The sequence below is a fragment of the Astatotilapia calliptera genome, chromosome 11, assembly GCF_964374335.1.
Source record: "Astatotilapia calliptera chromosome 11, fAstCal68.1, whole genome shotgun sequence".
Taxonomy (NCBI): Eukaryota; Metazoa; Chordata; class Actinopteri; order Cichliformes; family Cichlidae; genus Astatotilapia; species Astatotilapia calliptera.
The window spans coordinates 31,938,787-31,961,664 of NC_137432.1; the positions used below are offsets into that span (position 1 = coordinate 31,938,787).

Here is a 22,878-nt window from a genome sequence, read left to right on the forward strand (position 1 = left end):
CACCGGGGCTACTCTTGGAGACATAAATATTCCCCTATAGGCTTCTTATGATCGTGGGAACAGCCCCTAATCATGATGTATGCCCCTGTCTCGTGTTGCTGAAACGTGATCGAAAGCCCTTTCCCTACCCCCTGGCGTCTCAGCCCCCCCCCCCCCCCCCCCCTCACAACCACCACCACTCCCCTCCCTGTCCTCTCCCTCCACACCCCCTCCACCCCCCACCCCCACCCAGCCCCAGCCCACCCCCTGCTGATTTCTTGGGCCAGGGGCTGATAGAAATTATTGATTAAATCTGTGCAGCTCAGACTCCTCGACCCACAGAGGCTGGTTAACCCCTTCAGCGCCAGAGTGGGGGGAGCTGCAAGAGTCAGATAAAAAAAAAAAAACAACACAACACAACAAAAACAACAACCCTGTTTGTTTGATGTTGCACAGCTAAGGTCACGCCGGCCTGTTTGCAATTCCTGATATGCAAATGGCATTGGGTTTGACCTTTGAGCCTCGCTAGCAAAACGTGAACTGTACGCAGCGAGCGGTGGACAAGGCTTTGTGGCTTTCATTACTGTGGGGGTGGTGCGGGCACTGGAGCTGACACGTAAACCGCATTGACCTTTCTTATTCATTTAGACCTTTAGTCAAGGGCTTCGGCCATCATCTTTAAAGTTATAGTCTCTGATCCCCCCTCCTTGACTTTAAGTGTCAGAGCAAGGCTGTGTGGTCTTTATCCTGCCTTCTTCTCTGACTAAATCCTGATTGCCTCCTCCACAGCCTGAGGTTGGGCTGGAGATGCATCTCATATACAGTGCAGTAATCCATACAGCACACACACAAGATACTGCAGATAAATCCCAGGGATCACAGTATTTTTACCAAAAGGTTTCTGCAAAAAAGACATATGAAAATACAAAATGGCAGCAACTAAATTCCACAATTACGGTGCGTCAAGCTTTGGAGAGAGCTCTGCAGCCCTCTATAGAAGAGACATTATGGAAATAACAGTGCTTCTGGCTGACACTAAAGGGCCTTCTATGTATTTAAGCAAGTGCTGCATTAAGGAGGATCATCTTAAAACTTGAGGCGTGAAGCAGAGAGCACTTGAGCTATCTTCAGACTGGGGAGCACAGGGCACCGCGCATTCTAATTCCAGTCTCGATTTGCCGATGCGGCCGAGGTGTGTGTGGGCAAAGCGTGCTGCTCTTTCCCATGGAAATCAATAGAGGCTTGTAATTAAACAAAAGGGGGTTGGCCAGGGGGGGGAAAACACAACAACCCCCTTCGGAAAGTAGGTTATGTAGAAAAGTGCCGAGCTGTCCAAATTGTGCCTTTGCCAAGAACTAAATATGCAATTTCAGAGAGTGTGAGAGCAGAGAGAGAGTAGGAGCATTGTCAAACATTAGTACGCTTCTCTGTGTAGGGACTTTAATTTTTTATGAGTCTGATTGATCGGCTGCTCGGACTTGGCGGTCTGACTCGTTAAAAATAATGTTTGTGTTTGTGACAATGAAGAAACAAGGATGCTGCACATAAAGAAAGAACGATGATTAAATCTGCTCCAAAGAACAAAGGGCTGATTTATCATGATGAAGATTTGCCTTTTCGTGGGGGAGATAATAGGTGTTTTGCGTACAAAGCATTCACACATCACGGGATGGGATTAATCAAACGGCGTTTGGGTCAAATTACAGAGCAAAACCCAAGATAACTAATCTTTAGAAAAGAGGTTTGGTTGTGATTGCGCTAACGTTTTGCTGAATGGAGGATGTACACATGTGCTCTCAGAGTTGAACAATCAAAGATCAATAATTGTGAAGGGATTGCAAGAGCGCACAATCATTACCTATGAACCCTATTGTGTTGCTCGGCTTAATCAGTCGAGCTGCCAACAGAAACGAAAGAAGCGGTGATCAAGTGGGGAGGCTCACACACACGTACAGCTCACAGACCCCCGCAGTGAGCCGACCACTTGCAGATACACACTCGTCTATGCTCATCTCATATTACCGCGTTCACTTGGATCTCTTTCTGTGCTGCGTGTATCAGATGGGTCTTAGGTCCCTGTGGAGGGACTACACTGTAACACGGCACTGTACGGCGTGCTGTCACGTCTTGAATCCACATCCCCAAAGAATATTAAATGGCAAGCAGCACACTGTAATGTGCCTTTAAAAAATAATACTAGTAATAATTAAAATTTGCCATGAAATCTGTATAAAAAGCAAGAAATAATTACAATGAAATATTATTATTATGATATTTATTTAACTGAAAAGATGTAGCAAATCATAGCAAAAGAAGAAAGCTGGTGTTCTACATTGGAAAAAACTTTCTTTTTTTTTTTTTACTTTGTAACTAAATTCTATTAACTTTCAAAACTGTTGTCAAATTTTCCATATGACTGAGTGATTCTGCACTAATGACTACATGCACCTCACTTAAGCAGCAACATCTTCTTTTCCACATGTGAGAAACCTGGAAGGAGCTGCCTTAGAGCTGAACAACATCCGTATTTAGCCCCGCAGTAATTGCCTCAGTGACAACGTTGATAAAAGGTGTCTGGCAAAAGCTCAAGTCTAATTTGCATCAGTTACCTTGCCAACTCAACTTGAGTCAGGCGCTGAGCAGATATAAATCACTGCTGAAATTAATCAATCGCTTCAGAATGGCATATCTGCGCAAATTATTTTGTGGGCTCAAAAGCGATTAAATTGCCAATCGCTGCTCACACTGATCTTCATGGTTCATTTAAGAGGAGGGCAAATGTCTGTGGGGTTTTTTTTATTGTAGCTACTGTACAAATCAATAGGAACTGTTTGGGAGCAAAGTAAACAAAGGAACGGCACATATGGCCTGTTCTTGATCAAACTGACCTTAATGTGCTGCTAAGTTCTTATTACCCAGGCTGATGAGACAACAGACACAGCGGTTGTACATTCACAGCAGTGGGAAGGAGGGAAACATCAGTATGATGCTTTTGCTTTTACTCATGTACCAACCTGAGCTGCATACTGATTGCTGGAGAGGAGATTTTTTTTGGAAGACACGGAGAAGGGAGGCGTTTGGGGAAAACAAGGAGAGTGAGCGTGTCTGTTGTTGTGGTTTCTGTTTGAGCCTCTGTGTGTGTGTGTGTGTGTGTGTGGTGTGTGTGTGTGTGTGTGTGTGTGTGTGTGTGTGTGTGTGTGTGTGTGTGTGTGTGTGTGTGTGTGTGTGTGTGTGTGGAAAAAATACAGAGTAAAGCCAGATCTTACCCTCCAGCCTGAGCGAGGCCATTCTTTGAAACTCCGGTTCCTGGAGCCAGCGGGACATCCTTTTAAAGGTCTCACGGCCAGACTTGAGCTTGCCCCAGGGCTTAGGGTTCCTCAGGAGGTCAGACAGTGTGCCCTGTGACCTACACAAAACCCTCTCAGCAAAGATGGCCTGGGGGATGCTGTACCTCTTCAGCTCAGTGATGATCCTTTGGGCCACATCCCTGGTGTTGATCTCCTCTCCAGTGCTGCCTCCACTGCCCTGTGAGCCCAGCAGCATGCCCTCGCTGGGTGAGGATGAAGCAGACGATGAAGAGTGCAGGTGGTCACCCATCTTGGTGGCCTGCTGGCTCGGGTGATGGTGTGGCTGGTAGTGCTGGCTATAGATGTGTGGGTGATGGCCTGGGGCATGCTGGTGAGTCTCCATTTTATTTAGCTGATGCCCCACTGAAACATCACCTCCTCCTAGGCCTGGCGGTGACATCTCTCGGCCAAAATCCGATGTTCGGCAGAAAAGGCTCCCGCCATGTACATCATAACCACCAGGGAGCATCTGACTGCCGTTACCATTAGGGCTGTTGCCCAGACTTCCGTAGCCATGCATGGAGGAACCCAGGCCTGATCCTGTGGATGGAGGCGACAGGCTTTGGGACATGGCCAGTTCCTTGCCATAAGGGTTGTAGAAGTTGGTGCTGAGGCCTCGATCCTCACGCATAAGGGTAAAGCTACCAATAACATTGCTGACAGGGAGACAGGGGTGATGGTGATGGTGGTGGTGGAACTTGTCGTCAAAGGGCTGCAGGGGGGTCAGGGTAGTGTATGTGCTGCCAGAGCTGGCTGGGGAGTCGCCGCTGTAGCCCAGTGCTGACATGGAGTGATCGAAGCCTGGTGGACGGGGCTCAGGTTCCAGAGACATGGAGGAGCCCCCAAGGGAAGGCCTGGGGAAAGCAGCTGAAAGGTCCCGGGAGTGCAGCATAGCCCTGCCATCCTGGCTGTGAGCCAGATCAGAGTGGCTGTGGAGGGACATCTCCCCTAGACTCCCATCCATCGTTAATTTCAACAAATAAAGTTGTATTTCTTGCCGTGATGTGTGGCTGGTCTCCTCTTGTTATTGTTGTTGGACAACTGGGCCAACAGTCTGTAAGGTCTCTTGTTACACCAGACTATAGATTTATTGATTTGTGAATTAATTGATTTCCGGGCTTATAGGGTGTCTAATTAATTATCTGATAACGTTAAGTACTTCCTCAAACTCCCGGAAAACGAGATTGCAACAACATTAGGAGCTCTAACTGAGATTTTATTCTCGCTTGTGCATCAGCGCTCTGCTTGTCTCTTTGGTGCTCAGCTTGGTTCCTCGGCAAAAGCCTCGCTTTTGTGCCTGCGTGAGACAAGACAGGCGCTGTTATTCGCTTTATTTAAACTTCAGTCGTTACAGAGAAAAAATAAAGCAGCCCAGTGAGAGAAAATAAAATGTAGCCCAAACAACAACAAGAGCAACAAATAATTTAAAAAAATTAATTAAAAAGCACTTTTGTTTTTCTGCCACACACACTCCTCGGAAAGCGCCAGAAAACACAGATATCACTTTTCACTCCAACCTAATATTCTCTTGGAATGTAATATTTTTGCTCTTTTTGAATCTTATGCAAAGTTATGATACAGAAGCAGCCCACAGCGCGCATGCGAAGCGCTGTAAATGACCAGTTCCTTTGCATTTTCGCTCCACATGTAGGACACGTAAACTAACTATCACACATGGTGGCGATTCAGAAAATATATCACCACCACGTATTGGTTTTACAAAAACGTGCAAAATCCTACCTTTATTATCCACTTCTCAGAGCGCGTCCGCGACTCTTGTCCGTCCTGTGCATCTCTCCGACTCTGTCAGCAAGCAGCCTGCAGATTCACACAATTGGTCCGCTGCGCCCCGGGGTGTAACATTCACTAAAACCAGACACCACAAACCATCTGCGGTCACAAACGAGCCTCTCTCGGTCTTTCCGTCCTTGTTTTTCTCCCAGTCTTTGGTTTTCACTCCAAAAAATGTCCCGTTCTAGCCTCGTTTGTTGCTCTACACTAGCAGCTCTCTTCTTGTTCTTTCATTATCTCGTGAGATTTTCCTCCTCCTCCTCCTCTTCCCTCTGCCTGCCACTTCATCGATCTCACCACCAACTCTTTCTCCTTCTCCTCCTCCTCCTCCTCCCCCTTGCTCACATTGACTCTCTGCTTTCAGTGCGTCACGGCCTTAAAAATCTGACAGATGTGCGATGAAATTCCTACTCCAATTAACCCTTTCTCTCCGGGGGGAGGAGGGGAGAGGGTGTGGGTGTGACGAGGCGGGGGAAGCGTTGAGGTGGAGATGCTCTCTTTCTCATAACCCCACAGGTTAAGCCTTCTTCAGCTGATTGCAAGCACAACTTATGAATTATGTGCGCACAGCCTGGTCATTCTGCTGCGCTCGCCTGTTTATCGCGTCTGATCAATTGATTTCACTGGCTGCAGCTAATGTCATTCTGTCCTTTTTATGTAACAAGTAATGCTGTTGCTCCTTTTGTCAGTATGAAATAATATATCACGAAGACGGAAAGAGACCACGCTAGCTAACACGCGAGCCTTTTGTTTTTGAAATTATTATTAATGCTATTTTCATTTATTAATGTCATGATTTTGTCAAAGGTTGTGCTTTCCCCCCTAATATAATTTCAAGTATATGTGCAGAACAGGAGGCCCTTTTAGTGAATATGTAGTTATATGAGTCACTTCACTAACTGAGGGGAAAAATAGAAATAAATATAAAAAAATAGAAATAAATAAATAATATAAACATATCTCATTTAGCAGTGTGTTGTGTATAAAATTCAACCCATGCCACAATTTATTTGTTTTTATTATTTTCTTTATAAACTATTAATAGAAAATGATTTGTGCTTTTGGTCTTAATATCTTGTGTTGGTTTAATGTAAATCCTACCTCTCAGGAAAACAATGGTGTCAAGTGGCGCTCGTGTTTTGCTCAGCTCTTAATCAGCACTCAGCACGCGCCTCCATTCACTCACACTGCCAACACTTCAATCTGGAAAGTCCCTAAAGAAGATCAATGCGACCCTTTTTTCCAGAAGCCCCACGACCTGCTGCTGTCGCAGCACCACGTAGACACATATAATGCAGGCCCGGAATACGGAGAGCGCGTGCGTGTGTAAATTTAGCATCTTACAATACCTGGTTTTCTGTTTGTTTTTTGTTTTGTTTGTTTTTTAGTTTATTCTCGTTTTGTGTGTGGGAGCGCGCTAATGCGCGCCTGCATACATGGCTCTGTGCACTTATGGTGTGGCTTGTGCAACTTGTGTGTTTACATGAGAGTGCCTGCATGCGCATACAATATGCGCAAATTACATCTGGTCTGTGTGGCGAGACCTGAGCGTGCATGTTTGCGCGCGAATCGGCCTCAGAGAGAAACAGGGAGACAGACAGAAGCAGGGAGGCAGAGCGCATACTAATCATATCTGTCTGTCAGTTTAATTTTCAGAGATGAGCAGTTCTGGCGTTTGGAAACAGCGAAGCGGTGCGCGGTGTGGGACCGCGGGCTTCCTGGAGCAGATGCTGCCCTATCGATCCGCCCCGCGCACAGCAAGCACGAAGGGATGCGTGTATGGATGGCAAGTAGCTGGAGGTAAAAATGGTCAACGGCTACAGAACGAAAATAAAAGGTCCTCTCGGAGGTCGGGGTGAAAGTTCACCTGCTGTGGCTGGAAAACCCGAGAAAGCAGGCCGACACCCGAGCTGCAAAACGCCCCAACTTTTACGCAGCGGGCCTAGAGGGGAAACTGACACACAGCAGGATGTTCAGGGTGTGGGTTTGTCAACACTGGGTTTTGAAGTTAGCCACATACAGTCATAACAATTCTGAAAAAGCCTCATATTTCTGTCTTATGCCTAATGAGTTCTGATGAAAAAAATGCATTTCTATCCACCTGATTTATCTGATTTATTCAAGCTTCAAATCTTTTGATCACAGATAATAAGCGTATTTCCATTTTAGGCATTTAGCTGATGCTCTGAGAGTCACTTTCCTCACAATGAGAGCGGCAGCAGGATCAGCAACACTGCAGCCAAAACATTTACATTTCAGCCATTTAGCTGATGCCCTCAGAAGGACTTGGGAAAAGAAACGGTGGATGCCCAACTTCCCCATTACAATACAGGCAATAAATATACCGAAGGATGCTCTGTTTGAGTATTAACTGCAGCTCTTATCAAAGGAAGGCCTGCTTTATAGATACGGTGGGTGGGGAAAGACTTTTTAATCTAAATCCAATGCTGAGCCTTTTTAGATTGCAACCGTTTAGCTGAAGTTTCATTAAAGACACATATGACTGCAGTCCTCCATCGCCAATAAAACAAACATGCAATAGCAGGAAGGTCAGGGGGTCAAAGGACATTGTCCTGACCTTAAAATGACCATGCATGCAGCAGAAAATAAACAGAATCAGTCAAAGGAACAGAAGCGGCTGATTTTCTGTTGCACTGATTAAGGACGGTGTGAGAGAGAGAGACAGCTTCTCCCGAGCAGATGAATTTCCAGCATCTGGCTTGTCAAGATTCATAAATTCATATTTTATAAGGAAAAAAAATGTCTGCAGATATGGACGTGCTATGAATGCTGGACACGACGGCCTGCAAACATCCACCACACTGATCTGTAGGAGAAAAATACAGCAACGTTTTTGTTTTCATCCTGCAGCTTACACTCCCTTCTCAAATCTTCTGGTTAATCACCGAGTAAACGTGATCACTTATGGGTAAATCATAATGGATGAAGCGCACGCGCAGGGTTGCAGTTTTGAATGAGATATTGACGCTCTCTTTGCAGCCGTGAAAAAGAAAAAAATAAGCACCCAAATTGACGATTTTATGCAGCCTGTTTCAGGGAAAAGGAATTTATTCTGAAGAATTAAACGACAAAAAGCAGCATCCTTCTCATTCTGGTGACTTAAGTCATGAGATTTTGCCTGTTCAGTTGCAAACATAGACATTAATATATATTTCATATATTCATGCATCCTTAAAAATCTCTTGTTGATGATGAGGTGGAAGATTCAAGGTTTCATTCTCATATTAGATTAGTTTGTTTTCATCTCATCTACACACCCATGCGTCATTTAATCACGCAAGCGCACATACACGCGCGCGCGCGATAATGGCTGGTATTTGTGGCATCTACAATCTTGAGTGTTGCGTGGGTGTGTAAACACTTCAGCTCGCAGCACGCATACGCTACACAATGAACACAAAACACAAGTTGATTTTCAAGTTATTTATTGTCATATGTAAGAAAACTTACAGAACAGTTAATATTCCCCCATGTCTTATTTTGAAAGAAAAATATACAGTGGACAAGTTTTCATCTTTTTTGTGACAAAAAACAACTTCATAAACACGCGTACTGGAAACAAAGTTCATCAGGGATATTACAAAAAAAAGCTTCAGGTGTGAAAAGCTCAGTTTTCATACCTGAAGTTTCCATCAGTAATGTTGGTTTTATTCATCACATTCACACATATACATTCATCAAGTCTAACTTTCTCGCTCATTTCACCGCCCCCCGTTACCTGTCACTTCTATTTTGCTTGACAATGACAATGTGCCATGAAGGGTTTGCTATAAACGTCGCACATTTATTTACAACTAGTTTATATATGATCCAAACTAAAACCATGTGAGACAAATATGTGGGAGTGGGGGATTTTCTATGTGATGGAAATCATTAGAAAAGGGCGACCGTGAAAAAACAAATATCACCTGTTCCTCTGCAAGACACGCAAATATGGCTTTCACGAGACGATTAAAAAAATCACAACTACAGTTGTTAATAAAGTAATAAATTCCTTATGCTGCCAAAGATGGTTTTTATTATTAGATACCTGGCATTATTTACCAGCGGAAATATTTAAAAAGAAAAAAAATAATAATAATGGTTTTTCCATATGTAGACAAAAAACTATCTATTAAATTGACTTCAGAAATTTTGGTAGCACTGTTATTTGATTTTTTTGTGTCAGATAGAAGTTTTAAAGCAGACATTTAAAACTTATTAATCAAACTTTGACGTTTTTGTGCCGACTGAGACTTAGTTTTAATGCTCTTGTCATGCACATCTTTAGACTGACTTTGTAAAGAGTTAACAAATGTAATTAAAGCAACAACTTTCCTTATATTATTTTCTAAAAATGTTTATTATTTAACCGGTTTTTACTAAGGTGCCTGACAATGTTTGTATTTTTTAAAGCACATAATAACTAAGTTATAACTTGAAAACTAGAAAAGACAAAGGGAAAAAATTAATAAATAAAATGTAACAATTTGCGTCTGCAAAATAAACAAACAAAAACATTTAATTTTGACATCACACGAGCTCAGTGAAATTTACCCTGTTATAATTTACAAATAAAACTTTCACTAGTGAATAATAATATTTTATCACTTTGACAGTGCGCTGTTTTTCTCTTCCTTTGCCCCTGTTGTTGCCTTTTCTCCCCTTTCCCTTCCCTAACTGATCGATAGAATCAATTATTACCACGAGACCTGGCGTTACACAGATCACAATGTGAATAATCAATAACTAAATAAGTATGGCTAGATGAGACCTGAATGGGAAGAAAATGAACAAAATATACCTGATGATAATAATGGTAGAAATGAGCACAGATGTAACCACCATATTGACTCAACACATTTAGCTGGTTATCAGACAAGCTGAATGAATGACGCACTCATTAACCTGCAAGACTGATTCTGCGCAACATACATGTGGCTCATTATGAAGTTAAAAATGATTTCAGCATTTGATCTGTTCACCAATATGAGAAAATGTGATCAATATGATGCTGGGTGATCCTTTTATGGCCTTTTCACATACGCTGTTTTAAGGGGGGTTGAAACAAACAAGAATAAGCTGCAGGCAAATATGTTTTCATGATGCAGGCCTACAATTTATCAGTGTATGGCCTGATAAAAAAAACACACACACACACACACACACAAACACACACACTGTTAACTGAATATGAACACTCGATTTCACACTAAATATTACAGCAAAATGAATAAAGCCTAATATTATACTATATTATTTATAATAGATATTTATTCTCACACCATATTCAGCGGTGGTTAAGTTAGCCTACAGCTCAAAACAGATGCCTCACGCTATAGAAATATGTTTAACAAAAAAAACCCCTAAATAAATAAATAAAAATCTATTTTTTCGACACAGAGTGGAGTCCACCTGGCCCCATCCTCCATCAGGTCGAAAATGTAAAATAGCCTACTGGAGCTGCTGCTGGAAAGTTTGAGCAAGTGAATGAATGATAATCACATTATTTTCGTCTATTATTTGCAGGTTTAGTTGCAGTAATGATCGTGTACGCCGTGATGTGGAACTTGACTTCGCAGCGTGAATAATGTTATTATCGATCATATCTGGATTAATGCAAATTCACTCGTTTAATTCACTGAGTTCGCCTCCTGTGCTCACGAGCCAATAATGCACTACAGAAAAGAAAAAAATCTACAAAACTTGCAAAAAGCAAAGAAAACATGAGGAGAAATTAAATGATTTCATTTGTTATATTTTCCCTTCGAACAGCATATCAAGGTGTTTAAAACATCTCTCGGACTTTTTATAATTTTTTTTTATTTATGGGAAGATAAAAGCTTTTATTTTGTGAAGTTGTAAGGGATAAAGTGTAGGTGTGTGCGTGTGTTTGTGTGTGTGTGTGAGCGCACATCAGTTAATATCGATCCGTGCATTTTAAACAGCCTCCTATTTGCCCTACAACTATTTTTCATATAAAATGCAAATATGTCCCTCTGTAATTGGCTCTGCATTCTTTATGTAAATGAAATTATCTTCTGGCCCCCGTCCGCGAGGGGAGAAAAGAAAAAGTGTTTATGCAAAATGGAGCTCAAGGGGGTGCAAAGGTCGATAAGTTGCAACTTGTCTGAGTTTATTCCCCCCCCCCCCCCCCCCCTTCTCTGTGCATGTGTCTATTTCTGAGTCAGTGCTCATTACAAGTTCGTAAAAGTTAAACAATTAGCGCTTTCCAATGTTAGTCGGGGAGCATGTGGAAGTAAACGAAGCCCTGCACTCAGACGTTTTCACCAAGTTTTGAAAAATGATTTAAATTTGGTGCTTTAACTGTGCAGGTCGGTCAGAAATTATGTTTTCATGTTCATCACCTTATACTGAGACAAATATGTTAAATTGTAACTGTGTTTTACATCTACAATTTTTTTTGTCTAAGCTTTAATTGCATATAGGTGTTGTTGCTGAAAGTGCAGGGGTTTAGTAATAATTAATCCAATTTATTTTTCTGGGGCTTGAGTGTTAAGTGGAGGCCAATAAGATGTCACATGAATGTACATGAATATCATTTGCAAAATTAATCAAACCCACTCACACTTACACCCCCCCCCCCCCCCCCCAAAAAAAAAGGAAAAAAGAAGAAAAAAATAACATTTGTAGGGGGAAAGGACTGTGAAGGTCATTTTCAACCCTTTTCCCTTCCAATAAAAAATAAAATAATATACTTTAGTAATTAGGCAACCAAATAATGTTAAAAAAAAAGAGTTTGGTCTCAGTCAGTGGATTTGTTTTGTTGTCATTTTCCACTTGTTTTCTGATTGGAGATCAGATTAATGCCAGGGCCGAGAGACACATACTTTGAGTGAATTTTAAAAAGATTCCACTCAAAGATCACGCATGCTAAAGAAAAACAAGACGCAAGAACAACACATGGCCTAATGTATAATACACACATGCATTTCTGGGCCTGGATTGTTAGCACTGCAAGCTGCAGGTATACATTCACAGCAACACTGCACAAAATACACATTACCGAAAATGTCACCATATTACTGTATGCGGCAAACAGCCTGAGCTATTTTTCTAAATGAGACAACATGCACATGTCCATTTCTAATGAGAGTCGGCTCCCTGGTGAAACACTGAAACCCACGTTCTTCTCTTACATGCAAAATTACTGAGAAACAAGCAGACACACCAACTCAAATGCCTCCACACAAACATACACATAAACAAGTTTGCATCCTGTTTTTCATCCCTCCCTCTCTTCCTCCATCTTGCCCTTCACACCTTCTGGTCCCTATCGGAATAAAACACGCCCTTTCTCAGGCAACCTTGGTGTGCATCTTAAGAAATCCCTTGTTGCATGCTGCTTAACATGGTCACTAACAGATAAAAATACCTTTTAAAAAGCATCTACATATTGATCACATAAAAACTCGCAGCTATTTTCGGCTGCGGTAATGCATGCGTTTGCCAAGGCCTGTCAGTCTCTAAGGGTGTGTGAGTGTGTGTCTACGCTAGCTTTCAGGTGTGTGTGTATAAGCTTGTGAGAGTGTGTGTGGGTGTAAAAGTGTGTGTCTACCAGCTGAAAACTGTGTGTCAGCCTATCCAGCCAGTGTAACTTGGTGGGGGATCAAAGGCAGCAGGGTTTCTCTCTTTTTCCTGGTTTTTCCAGTCAGGTTCCCCCCCACCACCACCACCCCCCTCCCTTTTACTTCCACCCCCTCACCACTGCCACCACCTCCTCCTCTTCCTCACCCTCCTCCTCTTCTCTTGCATCCGCTCCTCGCTTCCCTCTCTCCTCCTCTTCCCAATTATTCCCTGATTTTCCTTCCCTGCTCGGCTGTTAAATCCACTCTGCATCCTTTTCTTTTCCCCGGCATCGGCTGCTGCTTCCTCTCCGTCCATCCGAGCTGAGGGAAGGAGTGCGTGTGTGTGTGCAGCCTCATCTGCCTCTCTTTCACTCCCTCTCCCTCTCTCTCTCTCTTCTCTCTTTAATCAGCATGTTAATAAGAAAGGTAACTAATCAATACATTCAATGGCCTGGCTTGGCGATTGATACGATCTCCATCCACCTCCCCCTCGCTCTGTGCTGCTAAACACACACGCACACATACGGATCAACACGCACACACGGACACACAACTGCAGGACTCTCTTGGGTGCAGAGGCCCTTAATGGTAATTTATTCAAGTCATTTTATTTAGAAGGCACATTAATAAACAGCAAAGCCTGACCTAAAATTATGTCAAAACTCTTCTCATGTGTGAGTAATCAGATGTTGGGACGTACACTGATAGTGATTCGAGTGCAGCTGACAAAGAAGTTAAAGAAATGCTCAAATACCTTTGATGCAGGACTTTTTTTTGTAGAATCATTTGGTTGTTAAGAGTGAGGCCTTTTGCTAGTCTCAGAGTCACATTAGTGATTGTGACAGATAAATTCAGGTTACAGGGTCAGCTCAAAGCAGTGACTTTTAGAGTCATAGCCCTTTTGCCTGATCCTTAAACAAACTAACTCAGACAGTAAAGTTGAGCTGCACTGCTATAAACACACATAACATGCACTCAGCCGCACCCCAAGCCCCACACTCGGTGCTATCAAACACTATTCTTCCACCTGTAAATTAACTCTTCAGACATATGCTTTTGGAGCGTACAGAGTGATGGTGGATGAGAAAATGGTCATGCATATCATAATTTTTTTAAAGGCTGGTTATACATGCACCAAGCAAAGTTGTTCTTTTAATAAGAAAAAGCCCTGATCACGTATCAGCAATTTGGAGGTAAAGTCGAAAGACCTGTTATGTCAATCAATTCTGAAAGAGCAGCTGTTCTGATTTTTCACCATGAAACCTGGCATGAACTCCCAAATACACGCCATACAAACAAGCATCGTCATTTTAAAATCAGTACAAGCATTCTGATCAAGTTGACTAAACTGAAAGCAATTCAATCGTTACATTAAAGTTACAGTGATCTACATGACAAAACACGAGAGTGTGTAACTTTCTCCTGATGAAAGGGGAAAAAAATGCTTTGGAAAACATTCACAGCTGTAGGCAGGTGGACTGAACTGTAGGACTGAATGCTTCTCAAAGACGAGATTGGAATAGAAAAAAAAGGTTTTAGGCAGATAATTTAAAACATTTAGCTTGTATTGAACTTTTCATGCTTTTCACTTATTACAGTTTTTGAGTTTTGAAGCTTTAAGGTACCAATCTCTCCTAATAAATGGCTGCCTTTATATCCAGCACTGTACTTTTGCTCTGTTCCATTTGTTCTCATCTTTAACTCTGTCTCCAGCCACCAAGCCCTAAATTCTCCCATTTAAAAAAAAGTCAGTTGCCAGTTGCTGTTAAAGGTATGTGGATATTTGGCCAGGGAGGTCCATGCATCCCTTTAGGGCACAAGATAGTTTGAAATCACAAGGGAAGGGAATATTTAAGAGCTGAATACTCACACAGCTTAGGGCTGCAAACAGAGAAACATCTCGCCTTATACCAAAGCAAACATCCACTTCTATCTCCCTGTCTCTCTCCCCAATATTATTAATAGATAGCAGGAAGGAAAATACACAAGCGCGCACACAAAGACACATAAGTCCTCCCTCCTCAGGATATGGAACTCCAACAGACATGAAAAAACTCAGGCTCCTTCTGAGGAGGACATTAGAGGCATGGCACAGGATGAAGGGAAATCCTTCATACAGGAACAACACAGGCAACTGCAAGAATGCAAGGTGGCCTTTCAGGGCTGACTGAATGGGTTTCTCCCCATGACCCTCACCCCGACACACACACAAGTACACACACAAACCTCCCACCCCCTTCTGTGCTGCTTTTTTGCCTTCTGGTAACTTCTGTCTCAGTGCAAAGCTTACAGTGTGAGGTAGATCCTTTTACATTTGTCTCCCAGTTTATCCCCCCACCCCTCCACCCCCCGTGCTTCTTCTTTTCCTCCTCCTCCTACTTCTGCTTCTTCTTCTTCTCTTTTACCTCCATATCATTTTTCACTCGCGCAGTGGAACAATCGATATGTAGAAAAGCGTTACGGTATCATGTATCATTGTGGAATATGTGATATAGATTATGGTCAGTTCATGTTTACAGTATTTTTCTTTTGTACTGTTTGCCATTTGTGTGTAGCCTGCATTTGACGAAGATTTATAATGCTTTTAAATTGAAGCTTTCGCTGACTGATTATTTAAAACAGAAGACTATATAAGTAAAAACACATGTTCATGTAAGATGTCTTATCATAAACCACAGTTGGAATAAAAAGCTGTAAAACATTCTACTTGCACGCCTATAATCAGTCTGCAGAAAGGAAAAGCACTTTATATTATAAACTGCATTTAAGCCTACAACGACAATGGATAAAAAATTTCACTCCGGACAAAAGGAACTCTGTGCTGCATATTTATATTGGCAGAACCATGACAATAAATTTCTCGACCTCTTCTGCTTGTAAATTGTACATTTCAGTAAATTGCTTTGGCTCTGTAATGAGAACTGTGGTGTACTTTTACTGTGACTGCAAGAAGACAATAACCTCCATTTTCAAATTTAGGCAATATGTTTTAGACAATGACTATCTGAATAGCCCTTTGTTTTCCAAATCAATATTTTCATATATGGTCAACGGCCGTTTTGAAATCACACGGGTGCCATAAATATTTTTCAGGGAATCTATTTTTGCAGAAGATGCTGTGACGTGAAACCTGAAACCTCATAAAAAACTGATCTAACAGCTGCTTTCCAATTGTACTCTGTTTTAATGTATGTCATAAACGTGCATATGGCAACGTGCGTGCAATGATACAGTACATGTTGACCGAGCATCGATCACAGCCGAGCACAACAAATATGCCACACAACAACACTGTGCTCTGATATTGTTTTTCTATATTTCTGCTTTGCCCGAGTTTCGCTGCAAGCTGAGGTCCAATTTCATTGCATTATCTGCATGTCCGGAGTGTCCCAGAGGGGCTGCAGAATGACCAGTGGCCCCACTGACCCTCAGAGCTGCTGTCACCCTTCATCACCCTGCTCTCCATCTTGGATGGTGTGGTCACCTAGCAACCGGGGCCAGAGTTCGCTGCTCATGGACCAGAGGCTATTGGGAAATCAATCGATACGCCTCAGCCCAACCTAGAGAGCTGCCTGCCTGCCTGGCTGGCTGGCTGTCCCCCCTCCTCCCCATACCTTCCCTCCTCACAATCTTCCTCCCTCTCTCCCTTGTTATGGCCAAATGAAGACGATGCAGTTCTCACTTTTCCACACCTCAGTGTACGTGGATATCCTGTTACAGGATAAGAAATGCCTCTGCTTGCCAGGGGCTTGCAGGTCCCGAGGCTGATGTATCTGTCCTGTCAACTGGCCTCCATTTCCACCAATGTTTGGATTGAGAGGCGGAGAGACAGCAATTAATCAAATTTCAGAGGAGCATTTCTCTCCTTTCATGGTATTGGCCGTGAAGAAGTGCTGACCAAAGATTACATTGGTGCACAGTTGCAGCTCACCCCACTCCGCCACCACATTTATGAATTTCTTTCAGCACATTGTGGCACTTTGGTGTTTCTGAGAGCAATAACTCCACCACTCCAATACTCCCTTGGCTCATCTTTTGGATCATTTCCACATGGGTCTATGTGAATCTAATTAGAAGCCTATCAGACATGAACACAAAGATCACTTTCATTAGCAGAACAATGATAAATGTTAAAGGGATTACAAGGTCCCCACTAAAATCAAAAAATGTGATTTTTTTAAGCTCATAAAAACATCTAGAAGGTCAGATCTGTTTAGCAGGACTTCTATTTATGATGAAGTTTCCTCACTGAAATCTTTACAATCAGACTGGGGTCAGCAACCTTTGATCCCCTCTGACCACGTTGGGAGGATGGGGAAAATTCGATCACCTTAAACAGTTCGAAGACAGAGGGCTCTGGGAGAAGGAGAAGACGATGAAAAGATGGGGGAGGACAGAGCTTGGAAGCAGAAGACAGAAGGGGTGGAGACAAAGAAGGAGGGGTCAGGTTAGAAATGACAAGAAACCGGTGCTCATCTGCTGCTCTCTGATCAGAGTCATCAAACTGAGCAGCTTAGCTAAAAGAGAATCCGGTGGTCCATCTGGGGTCCTGTGTGACACCTCCCGTTTCTCAAAGATATCTGAACTATAGTTATCTTTACTAATTTTGACAATGTAAACTCATGAATGTCGCATCAAATGAAAGAATAATTAATTTCAAAACGTAGAATGGTTGGAGCTATTTTGATGTGAAGTTTTGCTGCTTTTTGTTCGTTTCTATTGGGATGAAAAACAAAATTTTTGGAAACTATTTGCTAGACAATGCAAGTTATTTGTGGTGTCTGGAAATGTGTGATACTGATATAACTCATATCTGAAATTCCTTTGTTAAGAAAATCAGAAAAATATATTGAAAAACAAGTAACACTTCAAGCAGTAAATAATCTATTTGCATTTATTCGCAAAGACTAAAGTTCTTGGAAGTGCAAACATTCAACCCTATTGCATTAAAAAGTAGTTCTGCACACTTAATACTAAACAACAACAGGCAGCTGCAGTGCTCCCTCCCACCTCACTCCGGATTAGGCTGACAGATTTCTTGACTTTTGTTGTTGTCCATCTCTGCAACTAAGAAGATGATTCTACCTCTGTTGTGGGGTTTGCCAGATCCCCAGATGGTCATCCAGCACGTGGCTGGAGGTGGACTGTGAAATGACCCCCCCAGCTGGACACTGTGGCCAGGTCACTGATCTCTTAGCTGCCCCTGACCCCCCTCCTCTTCCTTTTTTTTGGGGCCAGCTGCCATCGCCACAGTCCTAGCCTAATGGTGTTGGATCACCTCCCCTCTGAAAACCCCCCACATCACCGGCTAGCCAGGCCACAGGGAGTGTCCAGATGCCCTCTTACCCTCCCCTCCCTGAATACACTGGACACAGGAGAGTCAGGGGGGTGGGGAAGAGTGTAAAAGGGTGGGCTGGTCTGAGCCTCCCCCCTTAGTAAAAGACAGCAAAAAGGGGAGATGAGAGCAATAGCCACAAGGATGATGACCACATAGGCATGACATTGACACGGACGAAAGAAAAGAACCTTTTAACCATAAAAGTGGAATAGTCGCCTCTGGAAATTGGAGGCGACAGTAAATGCATTTGTGAGTGCCAGGGTGTCTCACTCATTGTCCCTATTACATGTCTCATGGAGGGCAGAGGAGAAGAGGGGGGACAGGCTGAAACTAGACTGGGAAAGGGAGGGGTGATGCTTAAAAGCATTCTCAGTGACATACGCACACATGCAGTCAGACTAGAATACTGTTCAGTTGTTTGCAACTAATGCGCTGCTGCTTCCAGATACTGGTACAGTTGGATGACTTGGCACGGGCTCACCCGGCGCAGAGGGAGGTACGCCTCTGCTGGGTTGGAGTCTGGCTGCCTACTGAGAGAGGGGGCTTCTGGGTTTGCTTGCCTGGAGTAATGTCGATAAATCAATAGGACACACGTCACTGCAAGCCCAGAGAAGCCACATGAAACTGTCATTGATCGGCATAAGGTGGAGTGTGTGGGGGAAGAGGGGTAAGGCAAGGGGGAGGGATGGATAGTGTTGGGATGGGAGGGGTGAAGCTGTGGGGGAAGGAGGATCCAAACATTTGGAGCCCAAGGGTCATCTATTTCCCCTTTACTCCCACTTCCTCTACCCCTAACAATGAAGGCTAGCGCATGGATGGGGTGTCAAAGGTCAGCTCAGTAGCCAGTGGTCCCTGAACAACAGTGTTGAGCCACGTGCCTGTCAATAGTTCGCTGTCACAGCTCACAAAACACAGAATGCCTCTGGTGCTAGAGGACAACCGCTGTGTTGTCCACAGCAGTGCTGCCTTCTACACACCAGCATGCTGTGCTCACGCTCGAGTTTCTCTATGCTGTCATTCAAGCAAATCCGCAGCAGTTTGTGATTTGTCATTCATGACTTCTCCCTCAATGAAAATACCAGAATACACTTGTAAAACAGGGCAGTCTTCAAAGAAATGCACGAGCCGTATGCATTTCATACAACACTCTCAGGAACCACCATCTCCTCCTATGCAGCAATGTCAGCAACCGCAACAGCCAGAAACAGGAGCACTGAGCGTAGCAAGAAGCCACAGCTGATTGCCTTCCCTCCCACTCTGTCTCTTGCTCTCTCCTTCTCAATCCTGCATTTTCAGCAGTAGTTGCAATTGGCGATCAATACAGTATATGATCGACACGGGCCCTAGATCATGATATCTATTCCCTTCTCTAAGGGCTAACCCATCTCAGCGCCATGGCTCTGGAGCCTGTGGTTCAATCGGGGTTAGAAGTTCAGTGCCTGCGATGGTCAGAAAGACAGAGACTCAGTGATCGCCTGGGTGTCAAGTTCTCCTGACAGTCTGTCTGGCTCAGCCTGCTGGGTTTTGATCTGAAGAAAGCTCGGGCTAACCTTGGCCACAGCACCACTCCCACCCTCCTGCCTGTCTTCACTTCTCAGTCCTTTTCAGTATCTACCACGCCATAATTCTCTGCTGTTGCGTCTACAGTTGCTCATGGCGAGCTAATGACCACCACATTGATCATGCCTGCTCGACCTCCAAATTGGGGTCAACAACAAAAGAGGCCAAGTCTCCAGTGTCAGGAAACAATTGCCATTTTCAAACTGTCATTTGTACGTCTTCTTCTGAAAATAACACAGAACAAGGAACCTGGATTTGTACCCAACATGCCGCAACCTACTTTGCCTTCGAGCGTCCTTCAACCCCCATAAGGAGGGTCACCTAAATCTCCACAGAACCACTATCCTCACTGCCATTTTTCACCACTGATTTCCAGCAAGCTTTTAACCTTTATGTAATTTTTTTAATTGTGAAAGTTGACACCAGACAGGAGCCCCTTGTCACCTTTGCATTCGTTTTTCTGACATTTTCATTATCACGATAGGTATAGGAAATAGACAGGTGCAAAATGCATGGCAACCCTCTGTCCTTGCTCGACCGGTTGCCATGGAAACGGCTGATAGAGTAGGTTATCGATCGCTGTGTCCAGTCCCCCTACGTTCCCCCACCCCCTGTACCGACTTTTTTTCTGCAGTGATGGGCGTGGATCAATAGCCTGTATATTGTATGGTTTTCTCACCATTCGCCCTCCATAATAGCAAAAACCCCCAAAAAAAAACAGCAGAGAGAGAGAGAGAGAGGCAGAATTGTAAAAATGTAAGCGATCATATTTAATAGGAAAGATGAGTTGAAAAAAAAATCAAATCAAGAGAAAAATGCCTGGAGTCTGATGAAATGTAAATACTGTGGAGCTGTATTTGTATTAAGGAAACTGAAAATTCCTACCAAAACAAATAAGCAAGCAAACAAGAAAGACAGAAAGTTGTAGAAAACCTCAACATTCCTCCTGTCCTTCTGTCACAGTCACTTCAAATTCTACCTTTTACTTCTCTCTGGCAGACTATTTTCACATACGTGTCATGCTGCATTTACCCGCATGTTTTTTATTTCAATTTACTGAAATCTTTTTTCATTTAAATTAAGTTTTACTATCAACCATCAGAGAGGTCCAATTCATGTCTTTAAAAACGTGACGATGAATAGAGGAGCCTCTGCAGACCTGGGGGAGCTCGTTTAAATCTCGCCTGAGGGATCCCTCAAGCGAGGGGTCATGGTTGAAGTCATGGAGCAGTAAATTTAAAGGTGGGCACTCCTCAAGGTGTCTCTGTCGCCCCGAGGCACGGTCATCACAATTCCAAGAAAGGTGGAAATAAAAGTGCACTGAGAACACAAAGGCTTTTGGCACTTCTGGAGAAATTAGCCGGTCAGCTCACTGATGGTCAACCACCTTGGCTTAGCTACAAACAGCCCACACCCCCCCTTGGCCCACCCTTCTAAATGACATGATCCCATACATCACTCATCATTCAACTCACCATTTCTCAGTACAGTATTGATATTACACTGACAAATGAATGTGAAACAGGCAGTTTAGATGTAATGAGTTTAGGAAGAAATCTGAAAAGCAGGAGAGCAAAAGTGTAAAGGACATTGCATATATTTTTACTCCACCAGTCAAGTTCTCCTTTCATGCACCACTTCACCTCTCAAAGTTTCACATTTTATAGCCATATTTACAAAAAAAATTGAAGACTTAATACATGTGGATGAGGTTGAGCCTATATGGAGGGTCATATTGTCCATTTTTCTCCTTTCGAACCAAGTTGCACTTATATACAGTCTCTCCCCCTACACACATATGTCAATATGTTTGGTCTTCAGTGGTAGGAATGTGCCCTGAGGCTCCCATATAAAATTAGCAGACCATTCCCATGTTGGCTTCCTTTCATGCCCCCACTTGCAAAGCGGCCGACGCCACTGTATCAATAATTCAGCCACAATTTAGTTGTAGTTGGGCCACATGTTACGGGTCAGTTGTAATGGGTGCTATTGCTACCGGATGCCTGCTCCATCTGATGGGTTTTGCAGGAGGTTTGTGGCCAAATGGCCTGGGTGTCCAATCACTTTTTGACTAATATAGATCTCCATGTAAGTCTGCTGAATTTTGCCAAAAGCATTTCAGAATAATGTGCAATTGCAGGTCATGGTAATACTGTCAAATAAATAAGGTCTATTTTGTTCTTAAGGGTGCAGGGTAAGTTCAATAAACAAAAAAAAAGTATATTAAAATTACTACCTTTGTGTGCATTTATTGAAAACTTTTACCATTCTTTTACGCATGTTTTGTTTCCTGATCTGGTTTGCTACAGTTCATCTGGCACAATTAGAAACATATCAGAAAATATGTTAAATTTTGTTTAAAAAAAAAGAGCGCCTACAGCACCATTGTGCCTATACAACAATAAGGCGGCGTGCATGATCATGTTATATGGATCAATTCATTACCTCAATAATTAAAAACAAAAATCACGAAGCTTTATTGGTTTTTGTAGTAAAGAAAACAAAAAAAGCCCACAGATCAAATAGCTTTCTTCAACATAACATATCTTTAAATGTCTTTTCCCCACGCAGTGGAGAGTTAGCTATATGTGAGGTCATCAAGTTGACAACAAATTGACACTTCAGAACACAGCTCAGCCTAAACAACCACATGAGTGTTTTGAGGATTCATCCATCGAATCCACAGTGGCCTCAAACAAGTCTTGTGGGATCTGCTCCCCCGCATGCATCCCACCAACACTGCTGGATGTCTGCCCTCCTGTCTTAAGCCAGCCTTGGGGTGGTGGAGCTGCTAATCTCACACTATAGCTGAATTGGAAATCCGCATGTGTACGTCCATGTTGGACGGGAGGGAAGGGGCTGGGAGTGGAGAGAAGTGGCTGCCCTTGCACCTTGGTGAGATGAAAAGCTCTCAAAGCCTGGAGAGCAGGAAAACACTGGCAGGGCAAAAGTCAAACTCCTAAGGCCACAGAGAGAGAGAAGAAAAAATCCCAAACTTTTTCTTGTATCCTCTGGCAGATTGTGTGTGGTCAAACTGAGGGCTTAGTGTTAAAACTGAGTTATTGTATATGAAATGTGCATTCAGTGCCACAGAAAACTTCTGAGCAACTTGTGAAAAGCTGCCTGACAGCAGTGACCTGGTTTTGCATTTGGTATTTCACTGTACAGTGAGTTTGACAAGTACAATTTCAGAAATTTTTAGCACAATTTTATTTTATGTTTTTTGCACAAGGGATTGCATCATGTAGTACATTTTTTATTTAATTTTGATAAA

The 22,878-nt window shown here is 43.0% G+C and overlaps 1 protein-coding gene across 5 annotated transcripts in view; it reads right to left on the bottom strand.

Moving 5' to 3' along the window:
* Positions 1-22,878, bottom strand: part of onecutl (one cut domain, family member, like) — a 45,251-nt gene that overhangs the window by 8,027 nt on the left and 14,346 nt on the right. Inside the window, exons 1-2 of one of the 5 annotated variants that reach the window (XM_026183923.2) lie at positions 5,067-5,192; positions 3,246-4,623 (exon numbers count right to left, since the gene is read on the bottom strand). The exons of 2 other annotated variants lie outside the window; for them this stretch is intronic. In XM_026183923.2, coding sequence (XP_026039708.2) covers positions 3,246-4,290 — 1,045 coding nt within the window. In that variant the 5' untranslated portion in view covers positions 4,291-4,623; positions 5,067-5,192. Of the gene's footprint in view, positions 1-3,245; positions 4,624-5,066; positions 5,193-21,185; positions 22,564-22,878 lie in introns of those variants that run through there. 2 more of the 5 variants (XM_026183925.2, XM_026183927.2) reach the window with 2 other exon arrangements.